At 43.8% G+C, this 23,144-nt stretch overlaps 1 protein-coding gene across 19 annotated transcripts in view; it reads right to left on the bottom strand.

The window, feature by feature from the left end:
- The window catches only part of BCAS3 (BCAS3 microtubule associated cell migration factor), a 711,835-nt gene extending 689,497 nt beyond the window's left edge, over positions 1 to 22,338 (bottom strand). For all 19 annotated transcript variants that reach the window (XM_065531261.1, XM_065531260.1, XM_065531264.1 and 16 more), the window contains exons 1-4: positions 22,254 to 22,338; positions 20,270 to 20,357; positions 15,781 to 15,835; positions 9,689 to 9,764 (exon numbers count right to left, since the gene is read on the bottom strand). In XM_065531261.1, the coding sequence (XP_065387333.1) occupies positions 9,689 to 9,764; positions 15,781 to 15,835; positions 20,270 to 20,352 (214 nt within the window). In that variant the 5' untranslated portion in view covers positions 20,353 to 20,357; positions 22,254 to 22,338. The remainder of the gene's footprint in view (positions 1 to 9,688; positions 9,765 to 15,780; positions 15,836 to 20,269; positions 20,358 to 22,253) is intronic.
- Positions 22,339 to 23,144: the final 806 nt, after the last annotated feature.

Genomic DNA, 23,144 nt, shown 5'->3' with positions numbered 1-23,144 from the left:
CGATCTCCTGACCTCGTGATCCGCCCGTCTCGGCCTCCCAAAGTGCTGGGATTACAGGCTTGAGCCACCACGCCCGGCCTGCAAGTTTTTTCAAAGTGTCACACAAATCTCCAAAAAATTTTTCAACGTATTTATTCCAAAAAGTCTGGGTATAACTAAAGTGGACCTGCATGGTTCAAATCTATGTTATTAAAGGGTCAACTGTGTTCTATTTTTTAGGTGTTGTTTACATAAGCAATGGATTTGTAAAAACTCATTCACTAATCTATACTTTTGCGTTATTTGCCATATTTTGTACAATAAATGTTTTTTAAAATCATAAAGCAATAAACATTCCTCTTCCTTGACTTGATTTCATCAATCTTCTCTCTGACTTTTTTTTTTTTTTGGAGACAGACTCTGACTCCATCACCCAGGCTGGAGTGCAGTTGTATGATTTCAGCTCACTGCAACCTCCATCTGTAGTGCCTCAGCCTCCTGAGTAGCTGGAATTACAGATGTGCATCACCACGCCTAGCTAATTTTTGTATTTTTAGTAGAGGCAGGGTCTTGCCATGTTAGCCAGGCTGGTCTCAAACTCCTGACGTCAAGTGATCTGCCCACCTAGGCCTCCCAAAGTGCTGGGATTACAGGCGTGAGCCACTGCACCCGGCCTCCCCTCTCCTAGAAGCTAAATTCCTTAATTGGGTTATTCACAACTGTCATCATTTTTCATCTAACATTTACCCCAAACCCACTTCAGAATGTCCCTAACACTCCTCCCAAGTGATTTTTGGTCACCACTAATGGTGACCAATAATGTCTAAATTGTTCAATCCAATAGATAATTTTCAAGCACATCTTTTTTTTTTTTTTTTTTGAGACGGACTCTTGCTCTGTCTCCCAGGCTGTAGTGCAGTGGCGAGATCTCGGCTCACTGCAAGCTCCACCCCGCCAGGTTCATGCCATTCTCCTGCCTCAACCTCCCGAGTAGCTGGGATTACAGGCGCCCACCACCACGCCCGGAATTTTTTGTATTTTTTAGTAGAGACGGGGTTTCACTGTGTTAGCCAGGATGGTCTCGATCTCCTGACCTCGTGATCCACCCGCCTTGGCCTCCAAAAGTGCTGGGATTACAGGCATGAGCCACCATGCCTGGCCCAAGCACATCTTTTTAGACTACTCAGCAACTATAACCAATGGTCACCATGTATTCCTTAAAATAGTCTCCCTTGGTCTTTCAGGGATAATCCTCTAACTTTTCTCCACTTTCTCTAGTCACTCCTTCACCATTCTCTCTGCTGTGGCATTCTTTTCTACCTAGTCTCTAAATACTGGAGTTACTCAAAACCAATTTCTAAATTTCCATTTCTTACCATATATCCTCTCCTAGGTTAACTCATTCCACCCATTGCTTCAATTAGTATCTGCTAGTGACTTCCTCAATATGGAGTTTGGATGTCTCAATAGAAGTGCGAATTCCACTCAAAGATCATGATTTCCTCACCAAGCCTGATTTTCCTCCAGGGTTCCTTATTTTGGTGAAAAGCATCACTATCCCATTGGCAAAGCCAGGAACCACTTTCTCCCTCACCTATAACAGTAAATCTATCCCAAGTCCCTGTGTCTTCCTAAACTGTTCTCTTCATTCCTCTTACACCACCACCACCCTGTCCCAGCTACAACAGCTACTCCAAAAGCATACATGGCTTCCTACATCCACCACTGCTCACCAAACTTCACATTAGAGTTGAACTGCTTTTTTTTGTTTTTGTTTTTGAGACAGTGTCTCACTCTGTTGTGCAAACTGGAGTACAATGATACAAACAAGACTCATTACAGCCTTAACCTCCTCAGCTCAAGCAATCCTCTTGCCTCAGCCTCCCATGTAGCTGGGACCACAGGTATGCGCCACCATGCCTGGCTAATTTTTTTATTTTTTTGTAGAGATGGGATTTCTCTCTGTTGCCCAAGCTGGTCTCAAACTTCTGACCTCAAGCAGTCCTCTACCTTGGCCTCCCAAAGTGCTGAGATTACTGGTGTGAACCACCATGCCCAGCCAAAACTGCTCTTTTTTTTTTTGAGATGGAGTCTTTCTCTGTCACCCAGGCTGGAGTGCAGTGGCTCGATCTTGGCTCACTGCAACCCCCACCTCCCAGCAGCAAACTGCTCTTTTAAAAACACAAATAATGGCATACCTCTTTACCTCCATCTCCCGCATTAGTGACTTCCTACTCTTAAATATAAAAATCAAAACCGGCCGGGCGCAGTGGCTCACGCCTGTAATCCCAGCACTTTGGGAGGCCGAGGCGGGTGGATCACGAGGTCAGGAGATCAAGACCATCCTGGCGAACATGGTGAAACCCCATCTCTATTAAAAATACAAAAAAATTAGCTGGGTGTGGTGGCGGGCGCCTGTAGTCCCAGCTTCTAGGGAGGCTGAGGCAGGAGAATGCCGTGAACCCGGGAGGCGGCAGAGTTTGCAGTGAGTGGAGATCACGCCACTGCACTCCAGCCTAGGCGACAGAGCGAGACTCCATTTCAAAAAACAAAAATCAAAACCATTAAATGGCTAATACATCAGTAATTCTTTAATGCCCATTTTCTTTCAACAGGAATTCACTGTTGCAATGTTAATAGCACATGATTCCACACCCAGCAAAATTCAGCATTATAAAATTATGTACCTAGGGCATAATTATTTTTTTTTTTTTTTTTTTTTTTTTTTTTGAGACGGAGTCTCGCTACCGCCCAGGCTGGAGTGCAGTGGCCGGATCTCAGCTCACTGCAAGCTCCGCCTCCCGGGTTTACGCCATTCTCCTGCCTCAGCCTCCCGAGCAGTTGGGACTACAGGCGCCTGCCACCGCGCCCGGCTAGTTTTTTGTATTTTTTTAGTAGAGACGGGGTTTCACCGTGTTAGCCAGGATGGTCTCGATCTCCTGACCTCGTGATCCGCCCGTCTCGGCCTCCCAAAGTGCTGGGACTACAGGCTTGAGCCACCGCGCCCGGCCGGGCATAATTATTTTTATACCTGACATTTAAATGGTGTTTTTGGCCAGGCGTGGTGGTTCACGCCTGTAATCCCAACACCTTGGGAGGCCGAGGCGGGCAGATCACTTGAGGTCAGGAGTTCAAGACCAGCCAGGCCAACATGCTCAAACTAAAATACAAAAATTACTAAAAATACAAAAATTAGCTGGGCATGATGGTGCATGCTTGTAATCCTAGCTACTTGGGAAGCTGAGGCAGGAGGACTGCTTGAACCCAGGAGGCAGAGGTTGCAGTGAGTCAAGTTTGTGCCACTATACCCCAGCCTAAGGGACAGAATGAGACTCCATCTCATAAACAAATAAATAAATGTTGTTTATAAGTTTCTATGTGCTTTTGTGTACATCATCAAATCTGACATATCAATTGTGTTTTATTTATTTATTTTTGAGACGGAATCCTGTTTTGTTGTTGTTTGTTTTTTGTTTTTTTTTTTTGAGACGGAGTCTTGCTCTGTCCCCAAGGCTGGAGTGCAGTTATGCAATCTCGGCTCACTGCAACCTCTGCCTCCCAGGTTCAAGCAATTCTCTCTGCCTCAGCCTCCCAAGCAACTGGGATTACAGGTGCCCACCACCATACCCAGCTAATTTTTGTATTATTTAGTAGAGATGGGGTTTCACCATGTTGGCCAGGCTGGTCTTGAACTCCTGACCTCAGGTGATCCACTCGCCTCAGCCTTCCAAAGTGCTAGGATTACAGGTGTGAGCCACCACACCCCGCCTATTTTCTTTACTGGTTTCTTTTTTCCAATTCTACCTCTAAATCTGAACTTTACGGTCTTTCCTATAGAGACATCTAGCATTTTTGCATGGTTTCAGCCAACTACAATGTCCTCCCTTCCTTTGATTCACCCATCCTTCAAAAACTTGTCCAGTCTTAACTTACCTGTGAATCTTCCATGACTGCACTCAGTATACGCTCTCTCCTTAGAAAACTGTTTGCAATTGGTGGGAGGATAGGGATACTGGATTTCTACTCACACCTCAAAAGTCAAGGTGTAAAGTGAAACCGAATCTTTTTTTTTTTTTTGAGACAGAGTCTCACTCCATCACCCAGGCTGGAGTGCAGTGGTGCGATCTCGGCTCACTGCAACCTCCACCTCCTGGGTTCAAGCAATTCTCCTGCCTCAGCCTCCCAAGTAGCTGGGATTACGGGCACCCGCCACCATGCCCAGCTTTTTTTTTTTTTTTTTTTTTTTTGTATTTTTAGTGGAGACGGGGTTTTACCATGTTGGCCAGGCTGGTCTCGAACTCTTGACCTCAGGAGATCCACCTGCTAAAATGCTGGGATTACAGGCATGAGCCACCAAGCCCGGCCAAAACTGAATCTTTCTTCTCAAATCTGCTTCTTTCTTTTCCTTCTTCCCTTCCCTCTTTCCCTCCCTCATTTATTCATTCATTCATTCAGAGATAGGGTCTTGCCCTGTCACCCAGTCTGAAGTGCACTGGCACAAACACAGCTCACTGAAGCCTCGACCTCCTGGACTGAAGCAATCCTCCCACCTCAGCCTCTCGAGTAGCTAGGACTACAGAGACATACCACCACACCCAGCTAATTTTTTTTGTATTTTTTTTGGTAGAGATGGGGTTTTGCCATGTTGCCCAGGCTGGTCTTGAACTCCTGGGTTCAAGTGATCTACCCGTCTTGGCCTCCCAAAGTTCTGGGATTATAGGCATGAGCCACTGCGCCCAGCCTGTCCAGTCATTTTTGTACACTCTAAAAGGTAAATGATGATAGAAGCAGAAAACAACACTTCACCTAGAGGATCCCCTATGCAAAGATCCTGAGGCATGAAAAGTTCTGTGGCTTTAATGACCTGAAAGGTAAGTAGGGTCAGTGCACAGCTGCTAAGGAGAGACAATTAGATGGGAAAAGAAATCAGAGTTTGAGGCATCTGTGGGATACCTACTTGAGGATGTCTAGAAGGCATCTTCATGTAGCTGTCCCACAGATCTAAGGGACCCAAGCTTCTAGAGCAATAGAAGCTTATAAGCATTTTCTTTTAGAGATGGGGTCTCACTATGTTGCCCAGGTTGGACTGCAGTGGCTATTCACAGATGCAATCTCACTACTGATCAGCATGGGAGTTTTAACTATTTCTGAACTGGGCTGGTTCACCCCTCCTTAGGCAACCTGGTGGTTCCCCACTCCTGGGAAGTCACCATACTGATGCGGAATTTAGTGCAGACACCCAATCAGCATAGCACATTATAGCCCAGAACTCCTGAACTCAAGCGATTCTCCTACCTCAATCTCCTGAGCTGCTGGGACTACAGGTGTGTGCCACTGCACTCCAGCCTGGGTGAAAAAGTGAGACTCTTGTCAAAAAAAAAAAAAAAAAACTGGCCAAGTATGAAGTATGGGATTAGGGGATGGTAAGAATTTCACTGCACAGGTTAGAAAGCAATTCCCATTATACTAGAGTAAACCAGCATCAATTTGATTTGATGTAGTCTGGGATTCAAACTATATTCTCACGTTTAGAGAATTTGACAGAAAAATGTCAGAATGTTAATGTGGGCAAGCTGTAGCAGCTATTACCTTTCCATACCTCACACACTTCCTACTCTGTAACTCCCTCTTTTCTGGTAACTAATCTTATCCTCCATCAAGCTCAGGGATAGGCACATGACCAGCTGAGCAATTCTAGTACTACATCCTTGGCCCCAGCAACTATTCCAATAATGGGAGAGTGACTCAGACTGAGCCATCTGGATCTCCTAATGAATACTTTTTCCTCTTTGATTGTATCATATAATCATAAAGGTATGAATAAAGAGCTTTGAGTAACCACTGCACCAACTCTCTCTTTGTTAAAGAAGTCAAAGAAGAGATGCAAACATTCAGAAAGAAGTAGTGACAAGAAGTGGACAAAGATTAAAAGTGTGAAGCCCCTATCCTTCCCAGATCCATGAGTAGGCTATTTTTAAATCCCCTATGAGCCTAAGTATAGTGGCTCATGCCTGTATCCCAGCACTTTAGGAGACTGAGGCAGGAGGATTCCTTGAGGCCAGTAGTTCAAGATCAGCCTGGGCAGCATAGCAAGACCTCATCTTTACAAAAAAAATTTAAAAATAAGCTGGGCATGGAGGCATGTGCCTATAGTGCTAGCTACTTGGGAGGCTGTGGCAGGAGGATCACATGAGCCCAGCAGTTCAAAGTTGCAGTGAGCTGTGATCATTTCACTGCATTCTAGCCCGAATGACACAGGGAGACCCTGTCTCTAAAAATAAAATTTAAAATCCCCTAAGGAACACAGTACAGTGGTTCCTCAAAAAATTTTAAAAAGAATTGCCATATGATACAATTCCACTAGAAGAGATATTTGTACACCCATGTTCATTACAGCATTGTTCACAAAGCCAAAAGGTAGAAGCAATGCAAATGTCTTTCAATAAATGAATGAATAAAATAAAATGCGGTATAGGCTGGGCATGGTGGCTCACACCTGTAACCCCAACACTTTGGGAGGCCGAGGCGGGCAGACCACAAGGTCAAGAGACCATCCTGGCTAACATAGTGAAACCCCGTCTCTACTAAAAATACAAAAGTCAGCTGGGTGTGCTGGCAAATCCCTATAGTCCCAGATGCTAATGAGGACAAGGCAGAAGAATCGCTTAAACCCGGGAGGTGGAGGCTGCAATGAGCTGAGATTGTGCCACTGCACTCCAGGCTGGGTGGCAGAGCGAGACTCCATCTCAAAAAAAAAAAGTCGTATATACATATAATGAAGCATGATTCAGCCTTAAAAAGGAACAAAATTCTGACACATGCTACAACATGAATGAACCTTGAGAAAATTATGTTAAGTGAAATAAGGCAATCACAAAAAGGCAAATAATCTATTACTCTACCTAGGTGAGGTCCCTAAAGTAGTTAAAAATCATAGAAATGGAAAGTAGAGGCCGGGCGCGGTGGCTCAAGCCTGTAATCCCAGCACTTTGGGAGGCCGAGACGGGCAGATCACGAGGTCAGGAGATCGAGACCATCCTGGCTAACACGGTGAAACCCCGTCTCTACTAAAAATACAAAAAAATTAGCCAGGTGTGGTGGCGGGCGCCTGCAGTCCCAGCTACTAGGGAGGCTGAGGCAGGAGAATGGCGTAAACCCGGGAGGCGGAGCTTGCAGTGAGCCGAGATCCAGCCACTGCACTCCAGCCTGGGCGACAGAGCGAGAATCCATCTCAAAAAAAAAAAAAAAGAAATTAATGTTTTACTCTCCATAAAGAGGGCCCAACAAATTGTTATTATTTGAAAGAATAAGCTAACAGAGAGTCCCAAATTCATATGAAACCAATCTGTAAAAGTGACACTCAGACTTTCTCATCCTGGATGGTGGCTCTAAAAAGAAAAAAAGGCTTCATATTTGAAAAGTCTTTGAGGAAAAGGCAACTCACAGAATAGGAGAAAATGTTTTCAAATCTTATATCTAATAAGGAATTAATACCCAGAATATTTAGAAAACTCCTAAAACTAAATAAACAAACAAAACCACACAATTCAAAAATGGGCAATGGACTTGAAGAGGCATTTCTCCAAAGAAGCTAAATGAATTCCAATAAGCACATAAAAAGATGCTCAACATTACTAATCATTAGGGAAATCCAAATCAAAACCACAACCCAGTCCCAGTAAGATGGCTACTATCAAAAAAAAAGAGAGAGAGGAAACTTCCGGACCCTTGTACATTGTTGGTGGGAATGAAAAATGGTACATTCACTGAGGAAAACCATGGTGGTTCCTCAAAACATTAAAAACAAAATTACTATATAAGCCAGCAATTCTCAAAAGTACAGTCTCAAAGAGATAGGAGGCTGGGCGCAGTGGCTCACACCTGTAATCCCAACACTTTGGGAGGCCGAGGCGGGTGAATCATCTGAGGTCAGGAGTACGAGACCAGCCTGGCCAACATAGTGAAACCTCGTCTCTACTAAAAATACAAAAAGTAGGTGGGCGTGATGGCGAGCGCCTTTAATCCCATCTACTCAGGGGGCTGAGACAGGAGAATCACTTGAACCCATGAGGCTCAGGTTGCAGTAAGCCAAGATCATGCCACTGCACTCCAGCCTGGGCGACAGAGTGAGACTCCGGTTTTTTTTTTTTTTTTTTGCTTTTTTTTTTGTTTTGTTTTGTTTTTTGTTTTTTTGAGACGAAGTCTCGCTCTGTCGCACAGGCTGGAGTGCAGTGGCATGATTTTGGCTCACTGCAACCTCCACCTCCTGGGTTCAAGTGATTCTCCTGCCTCAGCTTCCCAAGTAGCTGGGACTGTAGGAGCGCGCCACTACGCCCGGCTAATTTTGTATTTTTAGTAGAGATGAGGTTTCACCATGTTGGCCGGGCTGGTCTTGAACTCCTGACCTCATGTGATCCTCCCACCTCAGCCTCCCAAAGTGCTGGGACGGCAAGCATGAGCCACAGTGCTCAGCCCATCCAGCCTTTTATAAATGATTGTTTTTATTTACTTAAAGTTTATTTATTTATTTATTTTTAGACAGGGTTGCATTCCATCACCCAGGCTAGAGTGCAGTGGCACAATCTCGGCTCACTGCAGCCTAGACCTCCCAGGCTCAAGCAATCCTCCCATCTCAGCCTCTTAAGTAGCTGAAACTACAGGCACACACCACCAAGCCTAGTTAATTTTTTAATTTTTTGTAGAGACAGGGTTGGGCTATGTTGCCCAGGCTGGTCTTGAACTCCTAAGATCAAGCGACCCTCCTGCCTCAACCTCCCAAAGTGCTGGGATTACTGGTATGAGCCACTGCGCCCTGCCTCATTCAGCCTTTAAAAGGAAGGAAATTCTGACCCACACTACAACATAGATGAAAGTTGAGGACATTACGCCAGTTACAAAAAGGCAAATACTGTATGATTCCACTTATATGAAGTACTTGGACTAGCATAAAATTCTGTTCAGAGAAAAACAATTTTCAAGCCTAGAAAGTTCAACACTAATGATGATTTTGCAGTTATAAATCCTATACAACTGACCAAACTTGAAAAACTCCTTTTTTTTTTTTTTTTTTTTATTATTATTATACTTTAAGTTCTAGGGTACATGTACATAATGTGCAGGTTTGTTACATATGTATACTTGTGCCATGTTGCTGTGCTGCACCCATCAACTCGTCAGCACCCATCAACTCGTCATTTACATCAGGTATAACTCCCAATGCAATCCCTCCCCTCTCCCCCCTCCCCATGATAGGCCCCGGTGTGTGATGTTCCCCTTCCCGAGTCTAAGTGATCTCATTGTTCAGTTCCCACTATGAGTGAGAACATGCGGTGTTTGGTTTTCTGTTCTTGTGATAGTTTGCTAAGAATGATGGTTTCCAGCTGCATCCATGTCCCTACATATACACCATGGAATACTATGCAGCTATGAAAAACTCCTTTTTTAAGAAAACCATTTTTCTGCCTAAGAAAATTTTAACTCACTTTAACTTCATCAAAGTTTAACACTTACACACTGTGTTACAGTTACTTTAAGACTTATTACACAATATTAGTTCTAAAGTTTCTGTACTGTAGTCATGCTACCTTTTATTTTGAAAACTGAAAAATTACTATAAGAGAAAGTAATCTGACTAAAGTAGAGGCTCTCTTTTTGGAATCAGGTACTCCAAACAAACAATTCATATGTCCCAAAAAAGTTAAAACCATACCATTTAAATCTGCATTTTCGAATCTGACCCAGACTATTTTCTCCTTTTCTTCTGTTAGAGGTGTTCCACTGTAAGCCTGCATAGTAAACAGAAACATTTGAATAAACATATTTTACAGCTTTAGTATTAATGATATTCAAAACAAAGAGTGACTTAAAGCCAACACTATACCTCTCCAACTTCACCAACCTTACATCTTGGTAACTAGAACATTTTAGAACATTATTACCCCCAGAGAATATTATCCATGTGTCTGATAACCTTGGTCAAAAGAGTTTTTAACTTATTAAAAGAACTGCAGGCTAGGCACCTGTAATCTCAGCACTTTGGGAGGCCAAGGCAGGCAGATCACTTGAGGCCAGGAGTTCAAGACCAGTCTGGCCAACATGGCGAAACTCTATCTCTACTAAAAACACAAAAATAAGCTGGGTAGGGTGTGGTGCACGCCTGTAATTCCAGCTACTGGGGAGGCTGAGACACGAGAATCACTTAAACCTGGAAGGCAGAGATTACAGTGAACAGAGATCGCACCACTGCACTCCAGCCTAGATGACTGAGCAAGACTCTGTCCCCTCCACACAAAAAAGAACTGCAGAAACCTAAAATACAATGATGACAATCTATTATGAAGCATTACTATAATTCAAAGGCAAACGAGAAACTAACCATCCCCTATACTGGTCAACAAATAAGGCTTAGAAAACAAACAAAACTACTACCTTTTATCTATTAAGTTGCTAGGTGTTTGTGGCTATTATACTGTACCTATACTTTTTTTTAAGAGTATTACTGTACTTTTTTAGTCTCTTATCAAGCTTCTAGACCCAACCTATCATCTGCTTCCTGGAAGCCTGCAAGGGTCAAAAGATAAGCATTAACAGCATGATGTATCAACAGTATTCAACAGTATTCAAAAGGAGGCATCTCCCATAAAGCATGTTTTTTCTTTTACTTTTTTTTTTTTTTTTTTTTTTGAGACAGAGTCTCACTCTATCATCCAAGCTGGAGTGCAGTGGCATGATCTCAGCTCACTGCACCCTCTGCCTCCCGGGTTCAAGTGATTCTCCTGCCTCAGCGTCCCAAGTAGCTGGGACTACAGGCATGTGCCACCATGCCCAGCTAATTTTTTGTATTTTTAGTAGATACGGGGTTTCACCATGTTGGCCAGGCTGGCTTGAACTCCTGACCTCAGGTGATCTGCCCCACCTCGGCCTCCCAAAGTGCTGGGATTACATGGGTGAGCCACCATGTCCTGCCTAACATACCTTTTTTAAAAAACACCAGCTTGAGCAACATGGAGAAACCTCATCTCTACAAAAAAAAAATCTGGGCCGGGCGCGGTGGCTCAAGCCTGTAATCCCAGCACTTTGGGAGGCCGAAGCCGGCGGATCACGAGGTCAGGAGATCGAGACCATCCTGGCTAATATGGTGAAACCCCATCTCTACTAAAAATACAAAAAACTAGCCGGGCGAGGTGGTGGGCGCCTGTAGTCCCAGCTACTCGGGAGGCTGAGGCAGGAGAATGGCGTAAACCCGGGAGGCGGAGCTTGCAGTGAGCTGAGGTCCGGCCACTGCACTCCAGCCTGGGCGACAAAGCGAGACTCCGTCTCAAAAAAAAAAAAAAAAAAAAAAAAAATTCTGGGCATGGTGGCATGCACCTGTAGTCCCAGCTACCCAGGAGGCTGAGATGAGAGGATCACCTGAATCTAGGAAATTGAGGCTGCAGTGAGCCATGATAGTGCCACTGCACTCCAGCCTGGGTGAGAGCAAGACTCTGTCTCAAAAAAAAAAAAAAATTTATTCCCTAATATTATTTAATCTAATCAAATCTTACATTTGCATTTCTCAAAACTACAAAACTAACACTGGTGCATTACTATTAAACCCCAGACATTATTTGGATTTCACAAGCTTTCCCACTAATGCCCTTTCTCTGCTCCAGGATCCAATCCAGGATGCCACACTGCATTTAGCACAACTTCCTTTTTTCCCTGCATCAGGCTTTCCTTTCCTTTAACATGGTGAAGCACTAACACTTTCAAATTCTTCTTCAGCTTAGCAGACTTACTCCTTTGCAACGTTTGATTTTTGAGTGATATGCAGAACAAAACAAGGCTGAAGAAGGTCTTTCAGTGTATTGGGATTCTTGAACCTCTTTTTGCTTTACCTGTGAGGGGCAAATAAGTCTTGCAAAATGAGGCTTATACGCTTTTACTATGTCTTCAAGTTTTCCTCTCTCCTTAGTAGACATGGTGTTTTTTATTCAGCATTTTTGAAAAAATTCTGGGAAGCTAACTGAAGCACCTGAGCTCTGCTTTGTGTGTTCCTTACTACAGCTTTGCACAAAGGTGTATCCCGTCCTTTTTTGCCTCTTATGATCTCCTTTTCCCATGCTTAGATATTTTATTCTCAGTAAGACACAGACTCACCCATTGCCCTTCTAGCTTTCACCTGATGTCTTTATTTAAAAAAAAAAAAAAAAAAAAGTTTGTTTTGGAGTTTGTTTGTTTGTTTGTTTGTTTTTTGAGACACCCTGTCACCCTGGCTGCAGTGCAGTGGTATGATCTCAGCTCACTGCAACCTCCGCCTCCTGGGCTCAAGCAATCCTCCCATGTCAGCTTCCCAAATAGCTGGGACTACAGGTGTGTACCACTACACCTAGCTAATTTTTGTATTTTTTGTAGAGATGGGGTTTTACCATGTTGCTCAGGCTGGTCTGGTACTCCTGGGCACAGGCCATCTGCCCGCCTAGGCCTCCCAAAGTGCTGGGATTACAGGTGTGAGCCACCGCACCCAGCACCACCTGATGTCTTTATAGAGGTCAATGTACTGCCATACTTTTTTTTCCTTTTCCCCCAGCACTGATTAAAAGCCCTTCTTCAAACAAGAGCAACTGATTTAGCCCTCTTATTTAGAGTCAAAACTTTCACCTCACTACTGAAAAGATTTATTTACTTCTTTTATACTTCAGCACTGGTTTCTAACACACGTAAACACACTCATAAGTACAAAGTTATTTTTGAATGTTATATAACATAGCTATAATCATTGTGTCAGTCTGTATGCTGTCTTATTTGTTCACTGTAGAAAAAATAATTTTCATAGTGTACTATTGCCATAAGTATAATTTTTATTTACAGCAAATTATTCTATAGGGACCATGATATGTCATTTGCTTAACTGACATTTAAGCTGGTTACAAGTTTTTACACTGAAAATGTAAAAATTTCATACATACTGAAAAGTTCTAAGCTTTAACTTTTTCTTTGTTGAATTATTTTTTTTAAATAAATTTTTGGCCAGGTGCAGTGGCTTACGCCTATAATCCTAGCACTTTGGGAAGCCAAGGCTGGAGGATCACCTGAGGTCAGGAATTCGAGACCAGCCTGGCTAACATGGTGAAACCTCATTTCTACTAAAAATACAAAAATTAGCCAGGCATGGTGGCACATGCCTGTAATCCCAGCTACTCAGGAGGCTGAGGCAGGAGAATCCCTTGAACCTGGTAGGCAGAGGTTGCAGTGAGCTCAGATCACGCCTTTGCACTCCAGCCTGAGCGACAAGAGTGAAACTTTATCTCAAAAACAAAAAAAAAAAATCAAATTTTCATAAGTGAAATTATTAGATCAAGACACAACCAAGGGCAACTTCCGGCCATCAATGCTATCATAACTAGAATTCAATGGGTGATAATTAAAGAAGCTGCTACCAGTCCAACAATACATGTTCTCTCTTTAGGAGGATATTTGCAGACCCAGAGAATACCTAGGCTCCGTGAATTTGATGATACCCAGAATAGAGCAGGAGGCAGAACACAATATTGGCAGAAGACATTATTTTTTAATGTCTGACCACAAAGTACCAACACAGGACTCTGAATTAAATGTGGGGAAAAAAATGTTAGAAAGCACTGTTCTCATGTCAACCAAACAGTAGAAAAAATGTCTAATACGGGACGGGCACGGTGGCTCATGCCTGTAATCCCAGCACTTTGGGAGGCCAAGGCAGGCAGATCACAAGGTCAGGAGATCAAGACCATCGGCGAAACCCCGTCTCTACTAAAAATACAAAAATTAGCCGGACATGGCGGCAGGCGCCTGTAAGTCCCAGCTACTCGGGAGGCTGAGGTAGGAGAATGGTGTGAAGCCGGGAGGCAGGGCTTGCAGTGAGCCAAGATCACGCCACTACACTCCAGCCTGGGTGACAGAGTGAGACTGTCTCAAAACAAAAAAAAAAAGAAAAAAAAAGTCTAATATAACAAAAAGTTACTCCTATTATTGCTTTCCTAAGCAAACTGTCATCAGTAGGTGCTAAAATGATGACTTCTCACCATTACAATTAGAAACTGTAATGTCTCTGGCTCATCTGATTATTTTGACTACTGATTGTATGCCAGAAATCTACATCTCTACCCTGGATCTCCAGTCTCAAGCTCCCTCCAGGAAAGACTACTTACTATTTGCTTTGCTTTATTTTATGCTTTATATAGATGACACCCTTTAAGCCTCAAAACAAACCTACGATGAATAAGATGATTAACCTGAGTTTACACATAAGGATACTGATGTTTAGAAAGGTTCAGTAACTTGTCTAGAACTAGTAAGATATAGAGCTGAAATATAAAGTCAGATCTAATATCAAAGTCTATGTTCTTTTTTTTTTTTTTTTTTTTGAGACGGAGTTTCACTCCTGTTGCCCAGGCTGGAGTGCAATCGTGTGATCTCGGCTCACCGCAACCTCTGCCTCCTCGGTTCAAGCAATTCTCCTGCCTCAGGCTTCCTGAGTAGCTGGGATTACAGGCGTGCACCACCACGCCCAGCAAATTTTTGTATTTTTAGTACAGACGGGGTTTCTCCATGTTGGTCAGGCTGGTCTGGAACTCCTGACCTCAGGTGATCCACCCACCTCAGCCTCCCAAAGTGCTGGAATTACAGGTATGAGCCACCATACCCGGCCCAAAGTCTATGTTCTTAATCACTAAGCTACTCTAAGCCTAATGTGCAAAATGTTAAGTTATAACTTCTCTGCCAAATAAAGCAAACAGCTACTAGGATCCTATTGTCCCCACTACATTCTTACTCCATTTATTACTGTTGGATTTTATTCCACTCTATTCCTCGATTCAGATGGCATCGCATTCATTAAGCCTTCTTTGATGTCATTCAAGTGAATTTAATTGTCCTTCTACTATATTACCATAACACTCTGTTTATTTTCTCCTTTTTTTCCCACTCAGCTTTTCAGGTTGAAGGCACTTTGTTTCCTAGGATCCTCTCATAAAGCTGGGACGCTGGATCTATGAATATCCTTTTTGAACACTCCAGTTACAGATACCCATGGTAGTCAAGGAAGACTACAAAACCATAAGGAGAAAGTATGGAAACCTCTCCCTTCAGTTGTCCCACTAGAACAGTGCTTCCCAAAGGTACCATTTCACAGGAATCACCTGAGAGTCTCACTATCCCTACAAGTTACCAGTTACCATCCCAAATCAATTGTGTTAAGACTCTGAGAGAGGAAATTATTACTTTTAATAAGTATGCCAAGTGATAACTAAGTTTGGCAATAGTATAAATAGCATACTAGATAATCCCAGTAAGGCAATTCTCATTCTTTATTCTCATATTTATATAAAAGGAACAGTAAAAGACTTATCAGTTAGAGTAACAGGATACCCTAGTTGGCACAAAAGTGCTTCTCAAGATAAAAGAGATGTAGATTTGTGTTCACGTATAATATTTAGCTGTTATCTAGTTAAGGAGTGCAGAGTGTATATTGCTTTTCTCCCTTCTGACAGGCAACACTTAAATAGGACAAGAAAATATAAACCTGCGAGAGTCCCAAATCTCTACTAACAATTCACCTTGATTCTTCTTAGGAGGGCAAAGTCCTGAGGAATAACATTTACGCCACGGTCATCACAACACTGCAGCACATCTAAACAATAATGTAGTCCCACCCTACCAATGCTCAGGATGCTAAAACACCAAAAACCTTTCTGAAGTTGCTGGTACTAGTGTCAAGTTTAGGAAACCAAACATTTCAGAGCTCTCCTGACCAAAGGGAAGCTGAAAGCACATATAGACACTTACCTGTGGCACAACATCCTGCAGAAAAGTCACAACACTTTCCATGTAGGACTGCTCTCTGGAAAAGGGTGAAATAGACAACACTGGTCAGGAGAGCTTAACATAGACCATGAAAAAAGCTCTATTTACAAGCTTTAATAAAGTCACTCGTTTTCTGTTGTTGTTGTTTGTGGTTTTGATTTTTTGTTGTTGTTGTTGTTGTTTTTTTTTTGAGACATGGTCTCATTCTGTCACCCAGGCTGGAGTGCAGTGGTGTGATCTCGGCTCACTGCTACCTCGACCTCTGGGGCTTAAGCAATCCTCCCACCTCAGGATCTCAAGTAGCTGGGACTACAGACCTGCGCCACCACGCCCAGCTAATTTTTGTATTTTTTGTAGAGATGGGGTTTCACCATGTTGCCCAGGCTGGTCTCAAACTTCTGAGCTCAAGCGGATCCTCCTGCCTCAGTCTTCCAAAGTGCTGGGATTACAGGCATCACTCATAATATTCAAATAAGGCAAAAAAAAAAAAAAAAAAAAAAAAGGCTAACTCTTATCACCTGATATTTCTGCTAAACTACTTTCTGGTTTCAAGGGTCTTTATATATGTTATTAAATGTAAATGAGCTTTTAAACATTTTTAAACATTATCTCTTTTTAAAAGTCATACTCTCCTAATTTGATAGAGATAGTTTCTAAGTCATATTTGAAGGAGTGATGACAGAGACCTAAGGTAGGACCTTGCTCTTGAGTCAGAGCAGAAGAATGCCCTAATTAGAGCAAGTAAAACGACTGCTGATGACTCACTATCTAGTGACCTTCTCTTTAAATTGGTTATGAACCTAGTCCCTTACCTGTATATAGCAGGTGAGTCTACATTTTCTGGCAGATACAGGCATTAGAAGAAGCTATTAAGCCTTCACAGAACTTTTGGTATAGAAAAGACATACAAAAAAATTAAAATGCATAAAAATGAGGGAAAGCTGGGTGCAACAGCATGTGCCTGTAGTCCCAGCTATTTACGCAGCTGAGGTGGCAGCATCATTTGAACCCAGGAGTTGGCAGCCAGGCTAGGCAACATAGCAAGACCCCATCTCTAAAAAACAAACAAACAAAAAAAAGGGGAAAAACAACATTGTTAATTAAGTAAGGACACTAAATTAATGCATTTTAAATATAAAGTACATAAACTTCAGCAAGGGGAAAAAAATAATTTCTTCAAGATACTATTTTAGGCCAGGCATGGTGGCTCATGCCTATAATCCCAGCACTTTGGGAAGCCGAGGTGGGTGGATCACTTGAGGTCAGGAGTTCAAGATAAGCCTGGCCAACATGCTGAAACCCCATCTCCACTAAATATACAAAAATTCGCTGGGTCTAGTGGTGCACCCTGTAATTCCAGCTGCTCAGGAGGCTGAAGCAGTAGAATCACTTGAACCCAGGAGGTGGAGGCTGCAGTGAGTCAAGATTGCGCCACTGCACTCCAGCTTGGGCAAAAAGGAAAGACTCCGTCTCAAAAAAACAACAACAAAAAAATAAAAATACTAATTCAAATCTATTTCAAGAGAGATGTGAAAAATCACACTTGAAAATAATATGATTTATCATAAATCCTATTAAAAAAAGCAATATGCCCTAGAGACCTACAAAAATTGATTAGGCCTAAAAAAAAAAATTAGGCTACCTCTCCAACTTCATTTTTTGCCACTCTCCTTATTCTGATTCAGCCATATGCAACTTCAATTCCTAGCACACACCAAGTTCTTCTTTGAATCAAGACCTTTACACCACCTTTCTCTCTATCTGGATTCCTTCCCATCCCCTTTCCTTCCTTTTAGATAAGTGTTGCCTCCTCTGAGAGAGCTTCCGTGACACCCTTATATATATTTTCCTTTGTCATTCTCCATTGTAGTACACTGTGCACAATCACAGCCTATAAGTGTTTTACTTATTTACTTGTTTGCTTCAGCCTAGACAATTTGACAAAACCCCATCTCTACCAAAAATTAGGCCTGGAGCAGTAGCTCACACCCGTAATCCCAGAATTTTGGGAGGCCGAGGCAGGCAGATCACCTGAGGTCAGGAGTTTGAGACCAGCCTGGCCAACATGGAGAAACGCTGTCTCTACTAAAAAATACAAAATTAGCCAGGCATGGTGGCACATGCCTATAATCCCAGCTACTCGGGAGGCTGAGGCAGAAGAATCGCTTGAACCCAGGATGCAGAGGTTGTGGTGAGCCAAGATCACGCCACTGCACTCCAGCCTGAGCAAAGTAAGCAAAACTCCGTCTAAAAAAAAAAACAAAAAAACAATTAGCCAAGCATGGTGATCCACGTTTGTAATCCCAGCTACTTGGGAGGCTGAGGCAAAAGAATCATTTGAACCCAGAAGGCAGAGGTTGCAGTGAGCCAAGATCATCCCACTGCACTCCAGCCTGGGCATCGGAGCAAGACTCCATCTCAAAAAAAGGAAAAAAAAAAAAGAATTATATATATATATATATATATATATATACACACACACACACACACACACAACATATATATTGATTGATTGATTTTATTTTTTTGGAGACAAAGTCTTGCTCTTGTCCCCCAGGCTGGAGTGCGATGGCACGATCTCAGTTCACTGCAACCTCTGCCTCCCAGGTTCAAGCAATTCTCCTGCCCCAGACTCCCAAGTAGCTAGGATTACAGGCTCCTGCCACCATGCCTGGCTAATTTTTGTAGTTTTAGTACAGACAGGGTTTCTCCATGTTGGTTGGGCTGGTCTCAAACTCCCGACCTCAGGTGATCCGCCCACTGCCTCAGCTTCCCAAAGTGCTGGAATTACAGGTGTGAGCCACCGCGCCCAGCCATATATTTTTTTTAAGACACAGTCTCACTCTGTCACCCAGGCTGGAGCGTAATGGCACAATCACAGCTTACCACAGCCTCAAGCTCCTGGGCCCAAGTGATCCTACCATCTCAGCCTCGTGAGTAGCTAAGGCTCCAGGCGCCTGCCACAACGCCTGGCTAATTTTTGTATTTTTTTAACACATGAGGGTTTCGGGATGTTGTTCAGGCTGGTGTCAAACTCCTGGGTTCAAGCAATCCTTCCACCTCAGCCTTCAAGTATACATATCTTTGGTGGGGCACGGTGGCTCACACATGTAATTCTAGCACTTTGGGAGGCCAAGGCAGGCAGATCACCTGAGGTCAGGAGTTTAAGACCAGCCTGGCCAACATGGCAAAACCCCATCTCTGCTAAAAATACAAAAATTGGCCAGGCGTGGTGGCACTCGCCTGTAATCCCAGCTACTTGGGAGGCTGAGGCAGGAGAATTGCTTGAATCTGGGAGGCAGGGGAGGAAGTGGAGGCTGCAGTGAGCCGAGATGGCGCCACTGCACTCCAGCCTGGGCGACAGAGTGAGACTCCATCTTAAAAAAACAAAAAAGTATACATATCTTCAAACCATATTAGATTATAAGCTCCTAGTAAGTATAGACATTCTTTGTCAAAGAATGCCAAAAACACAGAAACGTACTATGACACTTACTTTGAAACTTTCTGACATAGACCTAGACTAAGAGATACTTTTTTACAGATAACACATGGATACATAGACAGGAACAACACACACTGGGGCCTATCAGAGTTGGGTGGGAACAGGGAGAGGATCAGCAAAAATAACTAATGGGGACTATGCTTAATACCTGGGTGATGAAACAATCTGTACAACAAACCCCTGCGACATGAGTTTCCCTATATAACGAACCTGCACATGTACCCTTGAACTTAAAAGTTAAAAGAGATACATTTTTACATCACTGTCTGGTAAATACATACATACACATCTATGTGCATGTCATGAAATAATACAAACTCCCAGCTATATTTTCTATTATATTCTATTTCATTTTTTTTTTTCTTTGAAATGGAGTCTCGCTCTGTCGCCCAGGCTGGAGTGCAGTGGCATGATCTCAGCTCACTGCAAGCTCCGCCTCCCGGGTTCACACCATTCTCCTGCCTCAGCCTCCCAAGTAGCTGGGACTACAGGCGCCCACCACCACGCCTGGCTAACTTTTTGTATTTTTAGTAGAGACGGGGTTTCACCATGTTAGCCAGGATGGTCTCGATCTCCTGACCTCGTGATCCGCCCGCCCCGGCCTCCCAAAGTGCTGGGATTACAGGCATAAGTCACCGCGCCTGGCCTCTATTTCATTTTCTACTACAACTCCTGACCCACTAAACTGATTTGACAATCCACTAACTTGTTAAACTTGGAGTTTGAAAACACTGCTCTTCGGGATTTAGCAGTGTTCTTCATGTACTCTGTAAATGTGCTGAATACATCAACTTAACTCTCCAAATTCTTCATTTGGCCTTGGCAATTATTATTATTCATCCCATAAAGCCAACATTTAAAAGATTTTTACAAAAGTAACCGCTGTTCATAAAGAAAACCTAAATGTTAGCTACTATTCTGAGTAATATTTTCTTCAGCTATTGGGTTTATCTGAAATGTGCTTACGTGACAGCCTGGGGACGAACCACAACTCCACCAGTACAACGACTGGGTCTTCTTGGGGAATCTGTAGCCATAGCTTCATTCATAAAACCTGTTTCCAGAACAAAAAAATAGAAAAACATGGATCATTGTTGGGGGTAGGGAGGAAGATTTATGATTACTCACTAGAGATCCCTTGTCAAAAATGCCTCAAATGTAGGAAACTTTCCCAGAAATTCCTGTTACACCAGAAAGGGAAAAAAAGATGAAGTAGGTTTTTAATTTTTTTCAAATTATAATGAGGGGTTTGGGGGGTTATTATTATTTTTGAGATAAGAGTCTCGCTCTGTCGCCCAGGCTGAAGTTCAGTGGCACGATCTCTGCTCACCGCAATCTCTGCCTCCCAGGATCAAACAATTCTCCTGTCTAAGCCTCCAGAGTAGCTGAGATTACAGGCAAGCGCCACCATGCCGAGCTAAATTTTATATTTTTTTTTGTAGAGACGGGGTTTCACCATGTATCCCAGGCTGGTCTCAAACTCCTGAGCTCAAGCGATCCATCAGCCTTAGCCTCCCAAAGTGCTGAGATTACAGGCTTGAGCCACCGCGCCCATCCTGTTTTGTTTTTTGTTTTTTTTTTTTTTTTTTTGAGACGGAGTCTCGCTCTGTTGCCCAGGCTGGAGTGCAGTGGCCGGATCTCAGCTCACTGCAAGCTCCGCCTCCCGGGTTTACGCCATTCTCCTGCCTCAGCCTCCCGAGTAGCTGGGACTACAGGCGCCCGCCACCTCGCCCGGCTAGTTTTTTTTTTTTTTTTGTATTTTTAGTAGAGACGGGGTTTCACCATGTTAGCCAGGATGGTCTCGATCTCCTGACCTTGTGATCCGCCCGTCTCGGCCTCCCAAAGTGCTGGGATTACAGGCTTGAGCCACCGCGCCCGGCCTGTTTTGTTTTTTAATAGGATCAGGTCTCAGAACCACAAAACAATTTAAGGAAGACTCTTGCTGTACCCCCTTGGTCTGTCGTTAACATAAATTACAAGGGTAAGAGAACCAGATCATGGGACGGGAATTTACTTAAATTTTATGTTGAGATAGTGAAAATACACACGGTACAATATTTCAAGACCAAACGGAACAAGTGACATGATACCACTCTACCTTCCAATTAAACCTGTTGGGAATCTATGAGTAAAGACTGCATGGCCACAATTTCAATCACATTGGTAACACCTTGCTACTGTAACCTAATCACCAGAGTTTAATAAGTAACAAACAAGTCAAGCAATTATTTATTTGACTAGTAGAAAGTAGTCAAATAAGTAACATAAACTTATATGCTGTTACAGTCCTTTACCCTTTCCCGTCACATCAGTAAATGCTTATCCTAGAATTTTTCATGACCCTCTGAATCAGAGATTTTAAGAGCATGGAGTCGGCTTGGTTAAGGTTAAAAGAGGACTGACAGCAGTATCAAAGATCTCTTACAGGGCTCAGGGAAGCCCACAGCCTGGAACTCATCTTGAAGGCACCTAAAACCATCATTTGTAAGTAGGGAGCATTCACACCTGATGTGAAAACTCCAAACCTGTGCGCCCCACCTCCTACAACCAAAACACCCTCTGCCCCAACGAGCAGAGCCACCACCTCCTCAGAGGGTACCTGCACCTCCAGCCCCTCATCCCTCTCATTCTCATCCCATTCTTGCTTTCTCGAACCACAGTCTCCCAAGCCCTGTCCTTTAAGGGCCCTGTCTCCTGAGGACGACCCTCGCCAGCCCCTCAGGCCCCAGTCTCCTGAAAGACACTCGCACGGCACTGCCCACTTAACCTCCAACACGGAGCCACCGCTGCCCCCGGCCGCCCTCCGGCCCCTTGCACTGCTCCCCTCCCCCTCCAGTATCGACACCTCTCTCTTGTCGAATTCCTGCCAGCCCGACCCAGTCCCCTCACGCCGCCAGTCCCTCGTCCTCCCCAAGCCTCCCCAAAGCCAAAGCCCCGCCAGCCCTCTCACCGGCCGCCCCGCCGGTTAACGCTGTTCTCCAGCTCTAGGCTCACTGTTTGGAGTCTCCCCGCTTGATTGACGGCAGCCACTTCCTACCACGCCTCAGCGGAACCACCCCTCTAGCCAATCCCAGAAGCAAACCGGCTATGGCCGGGCACCGCCCTTGGAGGTCAGCTTCGCCAACCAGCAAGTAGGAAAGAGGCGGACCCGCCTCCTGAATGTGTCCAATCCGCTGGGGCTGGAGGGAAAACACAACAGCATGTAAGTTCGGGTGAAGCCGACGTGTCAGGTTCGGTTGCGAACGCAGGCAGCTGGGGAGTAATTACGAACATGTACATTTTTTTTGGAAGACAGAACCTTCGTGGCTTTGAAAAGAAAATCAATATGTTCCAGACTCCTGTCCCGCTCACGTGAGCGTCTCAAGTTGGAGCCGGAGGACAGGGAGACTGGTCTGTTTACATCGAATTCTCGCGACAACTGGTTCGAAGCTCAGAGCACGTGGACATGGCAGCTGCCAATCACTTTTAGCTGGCCACTCACTCGTCCCACACTCGCCTTCTGCCCAGCCCTTGGCGATGTGTTTACCTTCCGGGAGCCTAGGCTGGCTCGCGCCGGTGATCAGCAGAGAAGGGGTTGATCTGAATAAGGGGCGCGGCCGGTAATCTCAACCATTTGAGCTAGGTTTGTAGACCACGCCTGACCCCTTCCTTGCCTCAGTTTCCATCTCCCTTATTGTTGAGTATCGAGATCTCGCCATTGTGATTTCATCAGTTACATTTATTAATATAAATAGAGTAATACTGACTGATTTCTTGAACACTCAGCACAGGCCTTCGTATATTTCTTATACAGTACTCTGTATGTATTATCAAATTTAATGTCAACGACAGGTCCGTGAGG

This window comes from Macaca fascicularis, chromosome 16, assembly GCF_037993035.2.
Source record: "Macaca fascicularis isolate 582-1 chromosome 16, T2T-MFA8v1.1".
Classification (NCBI taxonomy): Eukaryota; Metazoa; Chordata; class Mammalia; order Primates; family Cercopithecidae; genus Macaca; species Macaca fascicularis.
Note: the sequence above shows the minus strand (reverse complement) of the source record. Positions and strands in the feature narration are given on the sequence as shown.